At 40.2% G+C, this 14,872-nt stretch overlaps 1 protein-coding gene across 6 annotated transcripts in view; it reads right to left on the bottom strand.

Annotated features, from left to right (window-relative positions):
• Hecw1 (HECT, C2 and WW domain containing E3 ubiquitin protein ligase 1) overlaps positions 1 to 11,320 on the bottom strand; it is a 282,149-nt gene extending 270,829 nt beyond the window's left edge. For 5 of the 6 annotated variants that reach the window (XM_028859900.2, XM_028859887.2, XM_028859926.2 and 2 more), the window contains exon 1: positions 10,915 to 11,320. Coding sequence is in view for 4 of the 6 variants with exons in the window: in XM_028859887.2 (XP_028715720.1) it covers positions 10,915 to 10,944 (30 nt within the window). In the remaining 2 variants the exon portion in view is untranslated. Of the gene's footprint in view, positions 1 to 9,524 lie in introns of all 6 variants that reach the window. The other variant, XM_028859893.2, reaches the window with a different exon arrangement.
• Positions 11,321 to 14,872: the final 3,552 nt, after the last annotated feature.

Raw genomic sequence — 14,872 nt, 5'->3', positions numbered from 1 at the left:
AGAAAGAAATAGCTGGTACTATTAAGGAAAAATTTCCTAGATTATATCAAAACTATTAGCATAATTATCCAAACCTGACTTTTTTTTCTCATTTGCTCTATCTGGTATAACATTTATACGTGACATATAATAGGATTATTATACTTAAAATAATCATGAAAACTGTTTAATCTGAAGGTAACAGATGAAATATACATTTTAAACAATCATAATTTATATATTTTTAATAAAAAGCTAGTTTAACTATATGTTCTCCCCGAAGTTACAGTTATTTGTACCATATGAACTATCTTATTTATATTTAGAATATTTATATAAATCTATTGTCTTTTAAACATAGTTTTTCTTTTGTCCATTTGGACCTTATAGTTATAAGGTCATGTAGAGTGGCTAGCTATAAATCTGGGGAAGACAGATCTTCAATACTTAAATTATCACAGCTCTTCTCTTTAGATACTGAGTTGATCTGTTCTATTATATTTGTATTATACTGGCTTTATTTTTATAACAGTAAGTGGAAAATCACATTATAAAAAAATTAGATAACAATATAGTATTAAAAAAAAAAACTTTCTTTTTAACAAGGTTGTTTTTTTAATGGACCAAATAGTAATAATAGTGATAGAAGCAAGAGGTCAGACCTGTTAAAAATCAGAATTTTGTATCCTTGTAGGCATAACCAAATCTTACTTTTCATTTTAATGGTCAGAAATTGGAGTGGAACCTAGAAGGAGTCATTGTAGTATTGTCCATTTCCGTTTATTAGAACTATACAGACATAAATTGTATGAGTCCCATCTAACTGTCAATAGGACACCTTAGAGACCAATTTAATCAAGAAACAGTACTTAAGTATAAGATATCATGACTGTTGTTGTTAACAGGGACTGATGTTGTCTGTATAATTTGGATAAGAAGATTCCACCTAATCTTTGGATATGTCTAGGATGATAAATGGAGTTAAAGTTACTTTGTTTTTACACATAGTGTGCTATAGAGCCATCTACAGTGCTGGATTTGTTATATCTTCATAGTAATAAAGATGGTGGGCCTAGTTCATATATGCATGTGTATGTGTATATATTTTAATAGGAATATAATATACTATATGTGTTTTTAATAGAAAAAAGTTTGTTTTCTTTGGTTACAAGAAATTGGATCTAAAAATATAGGTACCCCAATATGGAGTTTCTTTTGGAAGATTTAAAGTAAATTTTTGTCCATTTAAAAGCTAGATTTTTAAATCAGGGTCTCCAAAGCAGGATAAAAAGTCTGACATTATTTTTACTTTATTCCTTCAGAGCCACATGTTTACCCTTGGAATAAGTATGGAAATCATTTGACAAGTATTATACCTAAACTAATTTATCTTTATTTTTAAACTAAAAATACATCTAAGAGATGGATAATTGTCCCAATTATATTAATATGATGTAAGATTTTAAGATTATCTGTAAATTTTAAAATGACCGTGTAAGCCTTGAAGCAGGCTCAAAAAAAAAATGACCATTGGAGGAAAATGTTTAGAGAGATGTATCTTACATAGACCTGGCTAAGAAATGAACCTTGAAAAGTTTGTTCATTCATTTGTTTGTTTTCAAAGAGTCAATAGTGGTCAAAAATATCATATATATATATATTTGCACACACATGTATACACACACATATATATGCACACATATATACTCACATACATACATATGCACACACATACACACATATATATGCACACACACACACACACACATATACACACACACACATGCAAAGCACATATAAAAGCACAGAGATAAGTCAACCACTTAGTCTTTGAAAGAGAGTTTACTGTCTCAAAGGAGGGCAATCATCCAATAGCAAAAAAAAATTACACTGTGGAGCAGGAGTAATCATCTCTTTAAATTAATTTATATTCTCAAGTAATACAAATCATGTTATAGAAGCAGATTTGAGACAAGTATCAGAACTGTGTTCCAATAATTGGAATACTGGACATGTGGTCACCATTAGTCTGTTGGGGCAGTTGGAGTTGAGACTATTTTCCTTAAAATTTTAGTTTTACAGTGAGCCAAAGGAAATTGGGCCAATTTAATAACTTTATATGAGCATATATGTACAAGCCAATCTGGTACCAAGTAATGATATAAAACAAACACATGTAGACTATGCACACATATATAATCAAACATAAATATATATTTTTTTTAAAAACCAAGGTTTCTTATTGTTATTATTTTGAGGGATTACTTATATCATCTGTAATCCTCACTGTGAAAAGGTAATGTAATACAAAGATCGTTAGTAAGCATAAATATCCATTATTTCATATGTAGTCTAACCTTAATAAAAAACTTTACATTTAACATTTCAATATTGAGAAAATTTGGAAAGAAACCATATGATTTTTATGTTACTTATGACTATTATTCAAGTGTGAAATAAAATTTTAATTGGCATATTTCCTCTTTTGGAAGGAAAACCTTATCAAAATTTATGTATATAACTTTAGATTTTATAGCTTAATGAAATATTTATCTTCTGACGCTAATGGGTGTTGTTCTATATTAACAGTAAATACTTTTGGGTCTTATGAAACAATTGATAGACCCAAAGGTACTCTTTTATAATGTTTTAAGATGTTGTGAGTCTCCAACTTTATGAAGTGGTATATATTCCTCAGGCTTTCTAATGCATGACCAAAATACTCACATTTTAAAATATACACTTGCGCATTTTAATTAGGCATGCCAAAAATCATGTTTTAGCACACAATTAAGATGAGTTAAAAGAAACCAATATGGTCACAGTTTTTAAAAATTTCTTTTGACTCAAATGACACATGAAAACAGTTATCACAGACACACATGACACAATTACATGCAGGATGCACCTAGTTTAAAAAGTAGAAAGTTTATTTATTTAAAGTTGTTTTATTATTTTATGTGTATAGGTGCTTTGGTTGTACACATGCCTGTGTACCACATGAATGCAGTGCCCACAGAGTCCAGAATAGGCATCAAATCCCTTGAAACTAGAGTTACAGCTGATTTTGAGGTGCTATGTGGGTAGTGGGAATCAAACCTGCGTCCTCTGGAAGAGCTGCTAATACCCTTAGCTCATGAGCCATCTTTCCAGGTTCTGCTTTTTAAAAAATCAACCATAAAATAAAACATACAGAGTTTAAATGTATCGATTTTGACCTTAGAAATTATAGAAGTCAGCCTCTTCTTCAGAACCTTATCGGGAAAGCAGCCAGGAAAGTAAAGAGGCAGAGAAGATGAAGACCGCCCCATTTTTCCAAACACTTGAGTTGAAAGTTTGTAACTGTCACACATACAGCTGCCTGGGGTACCAGATGGCAGTTTATCTCTAAACACTTCCTCCTTTCTGGAAACCTTGTTCGCACCCCCCATCCCCCATCTGCCTTTCCCCCTTTCTCCTGAAAATAAAACTTGCAAGCTTCTTGGTGTTAACTAGGGATTCCTGTTCTGGATCAGGTTTACATGCTGCTTTGACCACTGACACTCTCACCTTTCACTCCACTCTCTTCTGGTAGCTCTTGGGATGATCCAGCACATTTATAAAAACATGAATGTGCTCAGAGACAATGACTTGTCAAACCGTATGTGTTGCCAGACAAGTAATAAAGTTCCTTCCGAACCAGGAGCAGGGGGGTTGTTGGATTTGCCTAAGAGGCCATGGCACAGACAGCTCTGTTGGGTTGGAGGGAACAAGCGCCTCTTACCTTTCGTTTCTTTATGATCAGGCATTCAGCAACGCCCTAAGCTAAAGTGTGCAATAAGAAGAAGACACCACCAAAAAGGGGCAGAACTAGGTATTTGAAGGGTATCAGCAGACAGAGGGAAAATGTGATAAATCACTCCAAAGGCAAAGAAAACAAACAAACCAGAAACCGAAATGTCTTCAAAGGTTTAAAATGGAACAAAGCTGACAACAAGCCAGTTAGACTCCAGAATGCCTTTGGAGATTTGAAAGCAAGCAAGCAAGCAAACAAAAAAAGCATACCAAATGCCTAAACCAAAATGTCCCCAAATGAACAAATGAAAGAGATACCTGAAACTTTGAAAGCAAACCAAAATAAGAAAGGTATCTATCAATAGGATCCTTAAGTAACCAGCTCAGAATAAACAAAAGGACCATCTACCAATCCAAGGGAAGTTTGAGGGAGTCCTGGAAAGAACTTAGCAACAATCCACCCAAGGAAATAACTCCAAGTGGCTTGGACTGAATGGGTCTTTGTCTGTACCTTGATTCTATCCAGGTGACTCCTGTTGTGTGAAGTGGATTATTCCCCCAGAGTCCTACCCTGGGTGCAATAACTGCCCATGCAAAAACACAGCTCTCACCTCACAGAGAATAAGAATTTAATTTGAAGCCAATATGAGTGACCATGGTCAGAGAACACACAATTGGGTTATTCCCAATTCCTTTTCCAACATGAAATAGTTTTATGAAGTTTTTTTTATAGTAACAAGACAAAGGAAACCATAAATCAAGACATTTTTCAGATATGCTAGTAGAAACATCAGAAAGGCAGGTTATAGCCAAGTGGAAGAACATTAGCTATGGATCTCAGATGTTATCTGACAATATTCTTACCCCTTTGAATGATGGAAAATAGGGCTTTAATTCTGGTTTTATCTATTAGTCAGTCACAGGGTGTCAGGTACAAAACAGAGGTTGGCAAGGCATGGCTGTTTAGAGGGCCAGAGTTCTCAAGGTAAATTTGAATCAGGCTCTGGACCTGAAACATTCCACCCTCTGCCCATCACTGAAGTGCTGGTCAGTCAACCAGTCTTTGTGGACTCAGTTTCTTTCCAGAATTTCTTGTTCACAGGGGTAAAAGGAAATCTGAATATAATAAAGAATAATAGAAGTCCTTTGGAAGATAGCAGCCTACTGTTCACATGCTATGGTGTTTTCTTGTTTTGTTTTCTCTTTTGGTTTTGAGATAGGTTCTCATGAGGCCCTGGATGGCCTGGAACTCACTATGTAGCCAAGGCTGACTTTTAATTCTCCAGTTCTACCTGTGTGGAATATTACTTTAACTATGTGAAGGTGTGTTATATTTGTTTGTGCTGTATTTGTTTAACTATGTAAAGATGTGTGCTGTTTCACCTTGCCTGCCTAAGGCACCTGATTGGTTTAATAAAAAGCTGAATGGGAAATAACTAGGCAGTAAAGGGATAGGCAGGGTTGGCAAGAGGAGAGAAAAGAAGAGAGGAGAGAATGAGAAAGAGAGGGAAACACCTGGGGCCAGCCAGCCACCAGCTGCTAGCCGGCCAGACACAGAGTAAACAGTAGGACATACAGAATGAAAGAAAGGTAAAAAGCCCTGAGGCAAAATGTAGATGAATAGCAACAGGTTATAAGACCTAGTGGGACAAGCGTAAAATAAGGCCAAGCATTCATAACTATTCTTAAGTCTCCATGTTATGATTTGGGAGCTGGTTGGTGGCTCAAAAGTACAACCTCCAAATCCTAAGATTATAGGCTTTTGTGTCACCACACCTGGTTTATGCAATACTGAGATGGAACCTAGGACCTCATGCTAGGATCATCCTAGGCAAGCACTCTACCAACTGAGCTATTGCATCCCTCCACATCCTGCAGTCATTTCAGCAGGAAAATGATGAGTTACTGATAGGTTTCATCCATCCAAAGCATGGTCTTCTATTTTATCTCTCCACCTTTTTTACTACTTAATTTGAATATCTGCCTTTTAATAATGTATATGACAAAAATTTTCTGTTTCTTAAATTTCTCTGGTTTAAACCCCCAAGAACAAGCAGACAACATTCTTGCAACTTAAACAGGTGTTAAGGACAAAGTGATTGAATTATAATCCTTGGTCACAGAAGTAAATTTTGGTTGTTTTTTTTTCCTTTCACACACATGATATTTCCCTGACATCTGTGCAATACAAATATATCTAGAAAGTGTGAAATGAAAAATCTGTTCCACTAAATACATAAAAGAGACCCCAAATGAAGTCTCCATGATAGTGTTCATCATCATGGGCACAGATGGTGTCCTCCTCTAACTCACCCCTCCCTCCCCTCAATGCAGGCTTAAGTTTCATCCACTGTATTCATCCAAAAATATCACATGCAAATAGATAACACCAGCAGAGCCCATCTGCACACTATATTTTTATTTTTCTGTCCTTTGTGTGCATCCAACTTTAGACTGATAAATCAAGAAAAGTATGGTTTCTGGTCACACAATGCTCAGATTGAATATGTGTTGTTGCTACAGAAATTCAGTGACCTAGAGGTCTAGTGGTCATTAAAGTATTTCATCAATAATCATGGCAATATTATCAAATTATATTATTATTATCAAAAATCTTGCACCATCCCTTGCCATTTTTCTCCTCCAGTGTCCATGCCACAGAACACTATAGTCACTTACTAATAACCCCATGTACATGTGTTATGAAACAGTATCTATAAAATCATCAATCTGCTGTTCTCTTTCCTAAAATATCTAAAAGAGGCTTTAAGAGACAATTGCCTGGAGTTTACACTTCAGGTGAAGTTGAGATTCTGTGAAAACATAAAAATACTACCACATCCTTGAAGACTCCAACTGTCTCTCCAACTCACAGTAGCCTGGTCTGGAAAAGTACTGCTGACAAGTTAACCTCAGGATGCAGAACTGGGCAAGGCAAGTAGAAAACCATGGACTCTGACAGCCCCCTTGGTGTAGCCCATGGGGTGGGTGGTAGTGACGTGTTTTCAAGATGGGGGAGGTGTTTGTTTCAGGAGACTGGGTTGAAGTGAAACATGAGGGTCAAAATGGAAAGGAGAAAACCTGAAAAGGGCAAGTGTTGGTGAATCTCCAGAACACTTAGAGCACAGATCAGAAATTGCTGATGATGGAAGCAGAGCCTTGACTATCAAATCCTGAAATTCTAAACATTCTGAAATTGTACATCTTTTCAACACTGCACTCTACAAACAAGAAATGTCAAGGATCTCCTTTCTTTAACACAATGCATTTAGTTTTAAAATTAGGAAAGAATTACTATGAGTATCCACAGAGAATAGGATTAACAGAAAGCTCAATAAGATTACTAGAAAACTTGTATTGCACACAAGTGGCCTTAAGTTACTCTACACACATATAAGACACATACATTTAAAATGATAATTGTATTATCGATTGTTTTTCACCCTCCAGTTTGCTCAATGGAATAAAACAAACATAAACAAACAGAATCATGGTCTCAAAGTGACCTGTAGCATTGTCTGGTTAAACTTCCTGCTTTTAAAGAAGAAAGTAAATCACAGAGAGGACAAGTGACTTGAAAGAAATCTACTCAGAGGTGTAGTGCAGGGAGGGCACAGGAGACTGGGCCTCTGAGTTTCCTAGGGTGGCTTGTCCTGGTAATGGGAAGTCTCAATGTCTGTAAGTCATACCTGCCTATCCAAGAATCTGTCTACAGGAAGGCTCTGTCTAAGTAAGCTGGCCCAGGTCATTTCAGAAATACAGTGTATGGTGGTTCAATGTGATCTGCACAAATATGGGTCAGTCCACTTTCTAGACACATCTGTCATCCTTGCAAAACTTGAGGAAGAAGCCGCAGCAGTGCCTTGTTCTGCTTATGTACAAGTTAGAGGACAGAGAACTTGGGCCAAACAGTTTTCCTTCAAAGCCAAGACAGAATAAATGCAGTGACCAGATATATTTTTATCAAAGCAGACAAATACAGATCATTCAAGTAAAAAAAAAAAATAACCCAACCCTACAGCATTTTAGTGTCCTCTTTACATAGTGTTGTTTGTTTTCTTGAGAAGAGTAAAGCCTCCCTCAGAGGTATCTGCTAAAAGGCCTGGATTTGAGTCCTCACCATTTCCATTAAGCATCTTACATAACCTCTCTGATTCTTCCAACTGACTCATGAAGCAGAAAATACCCACCTACCTCCTGCCTATACAATTGCAGAACATTTCCATGGCCTGAAATCGATTCAGTAAACATTCCTCACTACAGATCATGTACCAGGCAAAGTGCGAGGTACTGCAGAGATGAGAGGTGAGTTTGATAGTGCCCTTGTTCTGAAGAAGCTCAGGTGGACATTTAAACCAGGAGGCTGTGGCACATTCACAACTTGGATACCTGCAGTATGATCAGTACTAACTTAGCTGTGTAGATGAAATGGCTATGGGCAAACAGTAAACTACATCTGGAGGGTACTGTTATTCCAGGTTGTTATTTTGATCGTAACTTTAAAGGAAATTAGTGCTCAAATGTGGTATTCTGTGTACCTGACCATGTCTAACTTTTCATAATTACTGAAGTAAATGAAAACACTTTATTGGCCTGTTTAGAATCGCCATGGCCTTACTCGTTATCAAAACAGCAGCAAATGTTTGCATTTATTATAAACAATACCAAATCCTATCAGAGAAAGTAAACTTGATGCTATTGCTAATTACTGCACAAGACACGACACATGTCTACACTCTTTCATTAGAAACGACCAGCAGGAATCAGTAGTTGGAAAAGTTAATTCTCAGTTATCAAACATGAGGTAGTAATAAACAATCAAATCTTAAAGTAAGAGGACCTGTTACACAACACACTCCACATTTTTCAGTGCTCCCCAACCCCGTGAAGTCTCTCTAGTGGACTAAAATTGATCTGTTGTAAGTCATTAGTTGATTTAATTTGTGGAAAAAGTGCAGACGCCGCGAGTTACATTTTTTAAGATGTAAAAATAAGGTCTGTAATAAATCCATAGTTTGTTCCCATTGTTTGGGCTATGATTGTCTTTCCTAGACTGGGTAACTTTTCTTGTCCCCTTGATCAGTTATCAAGGAGTGCTGGAACTAGAGGGAACTATTGAATTAACTGGACGAACTCACTTTACACTTAAGAAATGAAACGAAGGGGTTTCTTCCAATGATTACATTTTCCCCTGTATTTCTTCATTAATGGTCACATCTAACGCATGGGAGGCAAAGCTTCAATAGGCCCATCTTTAAAAGCCCAAGTGTGAGAGGAATGAGTCGAATGATGCTATATCCACAAATAACAGCAGCTGCAGTCCTTCTGCATGATGCTTCTGCATGATAAGCTATTCCGGCTCAGGATGTGGCCTCCTGAACCACGTCAATAATGTCACAATCTGAATAAATTTAGGCAATTGTCTTAATGAAAACCCATCCCCCACAAAAAAAGGTCTGTCATTCTGCAAAGAAGCCAACTGTGCTTGACTGGGATCCTAATGTGGATCTGTCAGAACATGGTTCATTAAAAGAAATACTCCAGACCTCAATTTGCCTGTTGGTCTAGGAATTAAAATAGTTCTTCATTTTACCAATAACACATTCCAGAGGAGGTAGCAAGCAGAGGAATCAGGCAACAGGGAATTCTGCCACAATCTACGTCTCTACAAACAGACACACACATTCATATTAGGGTAAGCATGTGGATTGTAATCCCTTCTTAGTAGAAAACACATTTTCAAAATGAATCCCCAAGCTAGAGTGAATTACCGTGATAGCCACAGCCGGAGTGAGTCCCACTGTTGAGAAATGCAGATCTGGCCACCTGCTTGAGAAGCCTTGTAGCACAACACTGTTGGGGTCTTTTAAGGGGTGGCCTTTTCAGGTAGGGCACCTACCCTCCTAAATCGCCTTTTAAATTCCACCAAAAAAAGAAGCCACCCCTTATGTTTGAACTATGCTGTTCTTCCTATATCCACTTCTGCTGAATACAGCATAGTTATCTTTTCAAAGAAAGAAGGAAAACAAGGGAGAGTCGAACCACTGCGGATCCCAGAAGAAGTAGCCTCAAACTACAGCAACGTCAAAATAATATCTTCAGCAGCTAAGAAAATCCCCGCAAGCTATCTGCTGTTAGCTCAATGCAGACTGAGGCTAGCTGTGCCCGGAACCACAGCAAGCTGGGGCATCTCTGCAGCCTGTGTCCCTGCCAGCTCCCCCCACCCCACCCCCAAGCGCTGAATTTGGCAGAGAAGTTACCCTGCCAAGCCTCTGTGCACAAGATGAACAGACCACACATCCACACTCCCCAAATTAGTTCAGTGCCTGGGAAATCGAGGCTTCAGGGCTGTCAGAAAGCCCTGGAACGGAGGATGGAGGGCCAGTTTGAGCTCTAAGATTTTGCTGCATTGTCATGGCCTGGTAAACTATGGAGAATGTGTCGGATCTCCAGCCAAAAATGGACCGGATGCGGTTTTTCCAGCGCCCCCTGCCTACCCTCTACCCCTGCCCCTCTTCCCGCCTATGTGCAGGTAGCAGTAGGGTGGGCGAAATGACCAGCTGCTCCCGCTGAAACTCAGGTGCCAGGCCCAGCTGAGAGGCACAGCCAGCCAGGGATAGGGAGTCGCCTGGGGAACACCCACACCGCGCATCTTCCCAGCCAGTCACCACCCAAGGGACTGCACCTGGCCACCGGCTGCAGGAGCCCTTGAGTAAGCACAAGAGAGTTCGAGCGGAGACCATGGGATACAATTGTCTAAAAGCCCATCCCAAGCGTTGGTTCATAAGGAGTGGGTGTGGGCTAGGAAGGGGGATTACGTAGGTCTCTCCGCCCCCTCCCCTGGCATCTCCTAGTCACTGGGAGGGCGCCCAGGGGCGGAGAAGGCGCTGCGAACCCATTTGGGGGCTTCTTTGTTTCTCTCCGGGGCCCTCAGGAGGGCCCGGTCAGCCTGCTGTACCCAAGCTTTGGGATGCCATCCCGGCCTGGGCGGTGACCCACCCCAAGCCAACAATTGAACCTCGCGGGAGAAGAGAGAGGGTGGGTAGAAGGGTGGATCCCGGCTGTAGGAGGGAGGGCGCTGCAGGGGCTTCACCGGGGTAAAGAAGCCGCCCAAGAAAGGGGGAAGGGGAGGCTGGTGGTTTGAGCGTGGTGTCTGCTTACCTTGGCAGCCTCCGACTGGACACAGATCATGCTCCGGTCAGCACGCAGGTTAGAACTGGGGGTCGCACGTGGCTTGCATAGGTGCCAAGCATTGAGGACCTGGTTTGCGAGTCCTGGACGATTAGCTTCTTTCGCCTTGCTCTGACTGCCGGGAATCCAGAGCCAGTTACTGTCAGAGCCACCGCCACGGCTGGAGCAGCTCGCGGCTGGTGAACCTGTGCGAGCCAGGAGGGGGCCTTCTGGGTCAGAGGCGCGTGGTGTTGCAGCTCAAGCAAGGGCTCCCGGTGCGTGGCAACGCAGCACACTTTATTGCTTTATCCTCCCTCCTGCATCCCCTCCCTTCCTGCCTGCTCCTCTGTGGGAACCAGACTTCAGAACCAACCAGGAGCCAGGCTTGTTCCCTGTAGCTGTGCTCCGCCCTGCAGCTTCACGCACCTCCTCCTCGCCCCCATAGTAAATATATATTGATTCTTGTTACCACCGGCCCCATCCTTCCAACACCCAGCACGCGTGCGGGGCTGATCCTGCACCAGCCATGGCTCATCAATCCCTTTGTGCATATGCAAATGGTGTGTTCCGAAAGGATGCAGTATAAACCTTCTAGGTAGGTAGGTACACTGTGACAGGTGTTCTTGCCTCAATTTTAAGCACCTTTCTTGTCCATCTCACAGACTTATTTCAGAGCGTCCTCCAGTATTTCCATAGCAAGTCCCCAAAACAAGATTGCTATCCCAAACACAAAGGTTGAAAATCGCCCCGGGTATCTATTGTTGGCAAGCTTAGCTTCCCAAACAGGCTCAGTATTAAACTGTGCACATTATCAATAGGAAAACTGAAAGTAAGAAAAATTCAAACCTCTCTTTGACCAGCCAACCAAGATACAAAAGAAAATGAAATGCTGGTCACTGATTGCCAACTCCTCCACATAAATGAATTCATGTGCATTTGATCTAATTTGGGCTTGCATGTGTTCACATAAAGTATAAAGGTTCTGAGCATATAATCGCCATAAATCCATGATTCTGTGCTCTTCACAATGCTTATTTATTTCTTCCCATTTCCCTCCCAGCATCCCCTAGATACCCCATTTTCCACATCCTTAGAAGTGATATTTTTTCTCTTACCCTGACAAGACCTCTATCTCCAGAACCTTTTGCTGAAGAACTAACTGACTGCACACATCTCCAACCCATTCATAGCAACAAGACGGGTGGCTTCTCAGTGATGCCCTTTGCACTGACCCACCTCTTGTCGTCACTGATTACACTCTCACAGTAAGAACTTTCCAGAAGAGTAAACCTGGGCCACCTGAAGGCACCCTTACCACTCTCCTCCTTTTCTCTGTTCACTTGAGGTGCTTTGCCCTTTCCCACTAGACACTTCCCTTTGTCTGGCAGGAGTCCGATCCTTCCTGCCAGATGAGTTCAAAGCTGAGCATACATTTTACCAGATTTTATACTTGAATTAATATAGAACTACTGTCTGAAGAAAATCTCCAAGAAGAGACTTGGTTGAGCTGCAACAATAAACACCAGAAACAACCAAACTATAATATCAACTAGAAACTTGGGGGTGGGTAAAAAACAACAAAAGTCTCTTGTATGAAGTAGTATTGAAGGTTTCTAAATGCACACACAATACCAACAAACTGCAGCAAAGGATAATTACTCACCTCAGTTGCTATGATGTTCCATTTGACTTTCAGTGTTGCAGCACCAATTTGGCTCAAAGAGATTGTCTTTCTCTTGTGTCATGAGGATGACTGGCCAAGTCACCATCTCTCCGGGAGTTGTCGAGGCAGCAACCCTGAGGATGCTTCATTCATTTTCCTCTGGACACTTTCTTCTTTTCTATTTCTTTTTCTATGGAAGGCAAAAGACACCAAAGTTTCACACCTTTGGTAATTTTAGAATTTTTAATTAATTAAAATATAATTATATCATCCATCCCTCTTTCCTCCAACCCCTCTCATTTACACTCTTTCATTCTCTTTAAAATTCATGAACTCTTATTCTTTAATTATTATCTCTCTCTTCTCTCTCTCTCTCTCTCTCTCTCTCACACACACACACACACACACACACACACACACACACACACTTAATAACTTGCTGAGTCTGTTCAGTGTTACATTTAGGGGCTTATCCCTGGAGAGGACTAATTCTCCCTCCCTCAGCAGTTTTTAATTGCCTGTGGCCCTTTATTTAGGGTTGGGGTCCTGCACAACGTTCCCTACCTATGTTAGCATGTCAGCTGGTGCTGTCATTATTCATGTCTTATTTAAACAAACACATTGTTGAGATTTCATGTGTGTAGCTTCCTGATCATCTCTGGAAGATACAATCTCACAGCAGACTTCCTAGTCCTCCCAGTCTTACAATCTTTCTGCATCATCTCCCCTGATGTTCCCTGAGCCTTAGATGTAGAGGTTGTGTTATAGATACATCAACTAAGGCTGGGCATCCCAGAGTCAAGTTGTTTTGTACATTTTAACTAGGTGTGACTTCTGTAATGGTCTCTGAAAAGGAAACTTTTTTGATAACTGTTGAGAGCTATACTTATCTGTAGGTATGAGGATAGATATTTAGAATGTAGTTAAGAGTTATACTGTTTTTTTGTGGGTTTTTTTTTTTTCCGAGACAGGGTTTCTCTGTATAGCTATGTGCCTTTCCTGGAACTCACTCTGTAGCCCAGGCTGGCCTCGAGCTCAGAGAGACCCGCCTGGCTCTGCCTCCTGAGTGCTGGGATTAAAGGCGTGCGCCACCACCGCCCGGCTGAAGAGTTATACTGGTTTAGGGATGAGGTCTTCCTCTAAGATCTATGACCTCATTAATCATGGGTAGTTGGCTATGATTCCAGTACAAAGCATGATTTCCCTCCCATTGAATAGACTTTAAGTCCAATTAGACAACTATTGGTTATCACTAAGATGTAAATGCCAGTCTTGCACCTTTGGGATATTTTTCCATACTGACTAATTAGTGTTACAGTTCGTAGGTACCACAGCTTAACAGGTGGAATACATAATTGAATCTGTGTAAAGCACTTTCTATATGATCCATCTGCCAGTGATCTCTGCAGTGTTGAGAAAATCACAACTGGTCAGAGGCTTCATCTTTGGAAGAGACCTTCAGTGTGATGTCAAAAGTGCATGCCATATAACTAGGAAGAAGATGGAACTGTTGAAGTGGCACTAATGGTGTAACATCTGACACTTCTGAGAGTCGGGGCTCTTTCTTTAGGATAAATTGTATCTGGTTTACAACATGTTATGGGGCAGGCTAGCATAAGAAGTGACTTAGCAATAACTTGGCTTGGCCTATGCCCACAACTCACTCTGAACAACGTGCCTACCAATCTGTTAGCAGCCTAAAAACCCCACCTGTATCTAGCTGCATGCACATCTCACATCAAAGAATAGAATGAGTCTCTCCTCCCTTTCATGAGCATCAAACATAGACATCTTCTATTAAATCATACTGTAGTTTTAGCAGGGTAGGGGGCTGATATACACAATAAGGGCTTTGCATACTTAATAAGGCAACCTATGTCCTCTGAGATAACTTTTAGAGAGAATCTTCTACTTACCATCTTATGCTTATGCATAATTTATTCATAAAATGAAATATATTATAGGAAGGGACATGCATAGTGTTCAAAGACTCATGATATCCAAGCCTGTCAATCAAAAAAGAACCACCAAAATTGCACCCTTAGCAACAAAACGTTTTCTTTGCTTAAACTCCAGAAAAGGTAGTTGCAAACAAAAACTGGCCCTGAGTATTCTCATTTAGATGGGCACTGTCACTCTTGATAGTGTAAGCCAATTTGTACTGTCTCTTTTCTTTGAATAGTTTCCCTGCTACATTGCAGTCTGTGTGAGCCAAGATGCTAAGAACCTGAAAAGATTTGATATAGACTGCTATGACTTAAGGCTTAGGACAATAGCTCATAGGCA

Source organism: Peromyscus leucopus, chromosome 5, assembly GCF_004664715.2.
Source record: "Peromyscus leucopus breed LL Stock chromosome 5, UCI_PerLeu_2.1, whole genome shotgun sequence".
In the NCBI taxonomy this organism is placed as follows: Eukaryota; Metazoa; Chordata; class Mammalia; order Rodentia; family Cricetidae; genus Peromyscus; species Peromyscus leucopus.
This window is presented reverse-complemented; position numbering and strand designations above follow the sequence as displayed.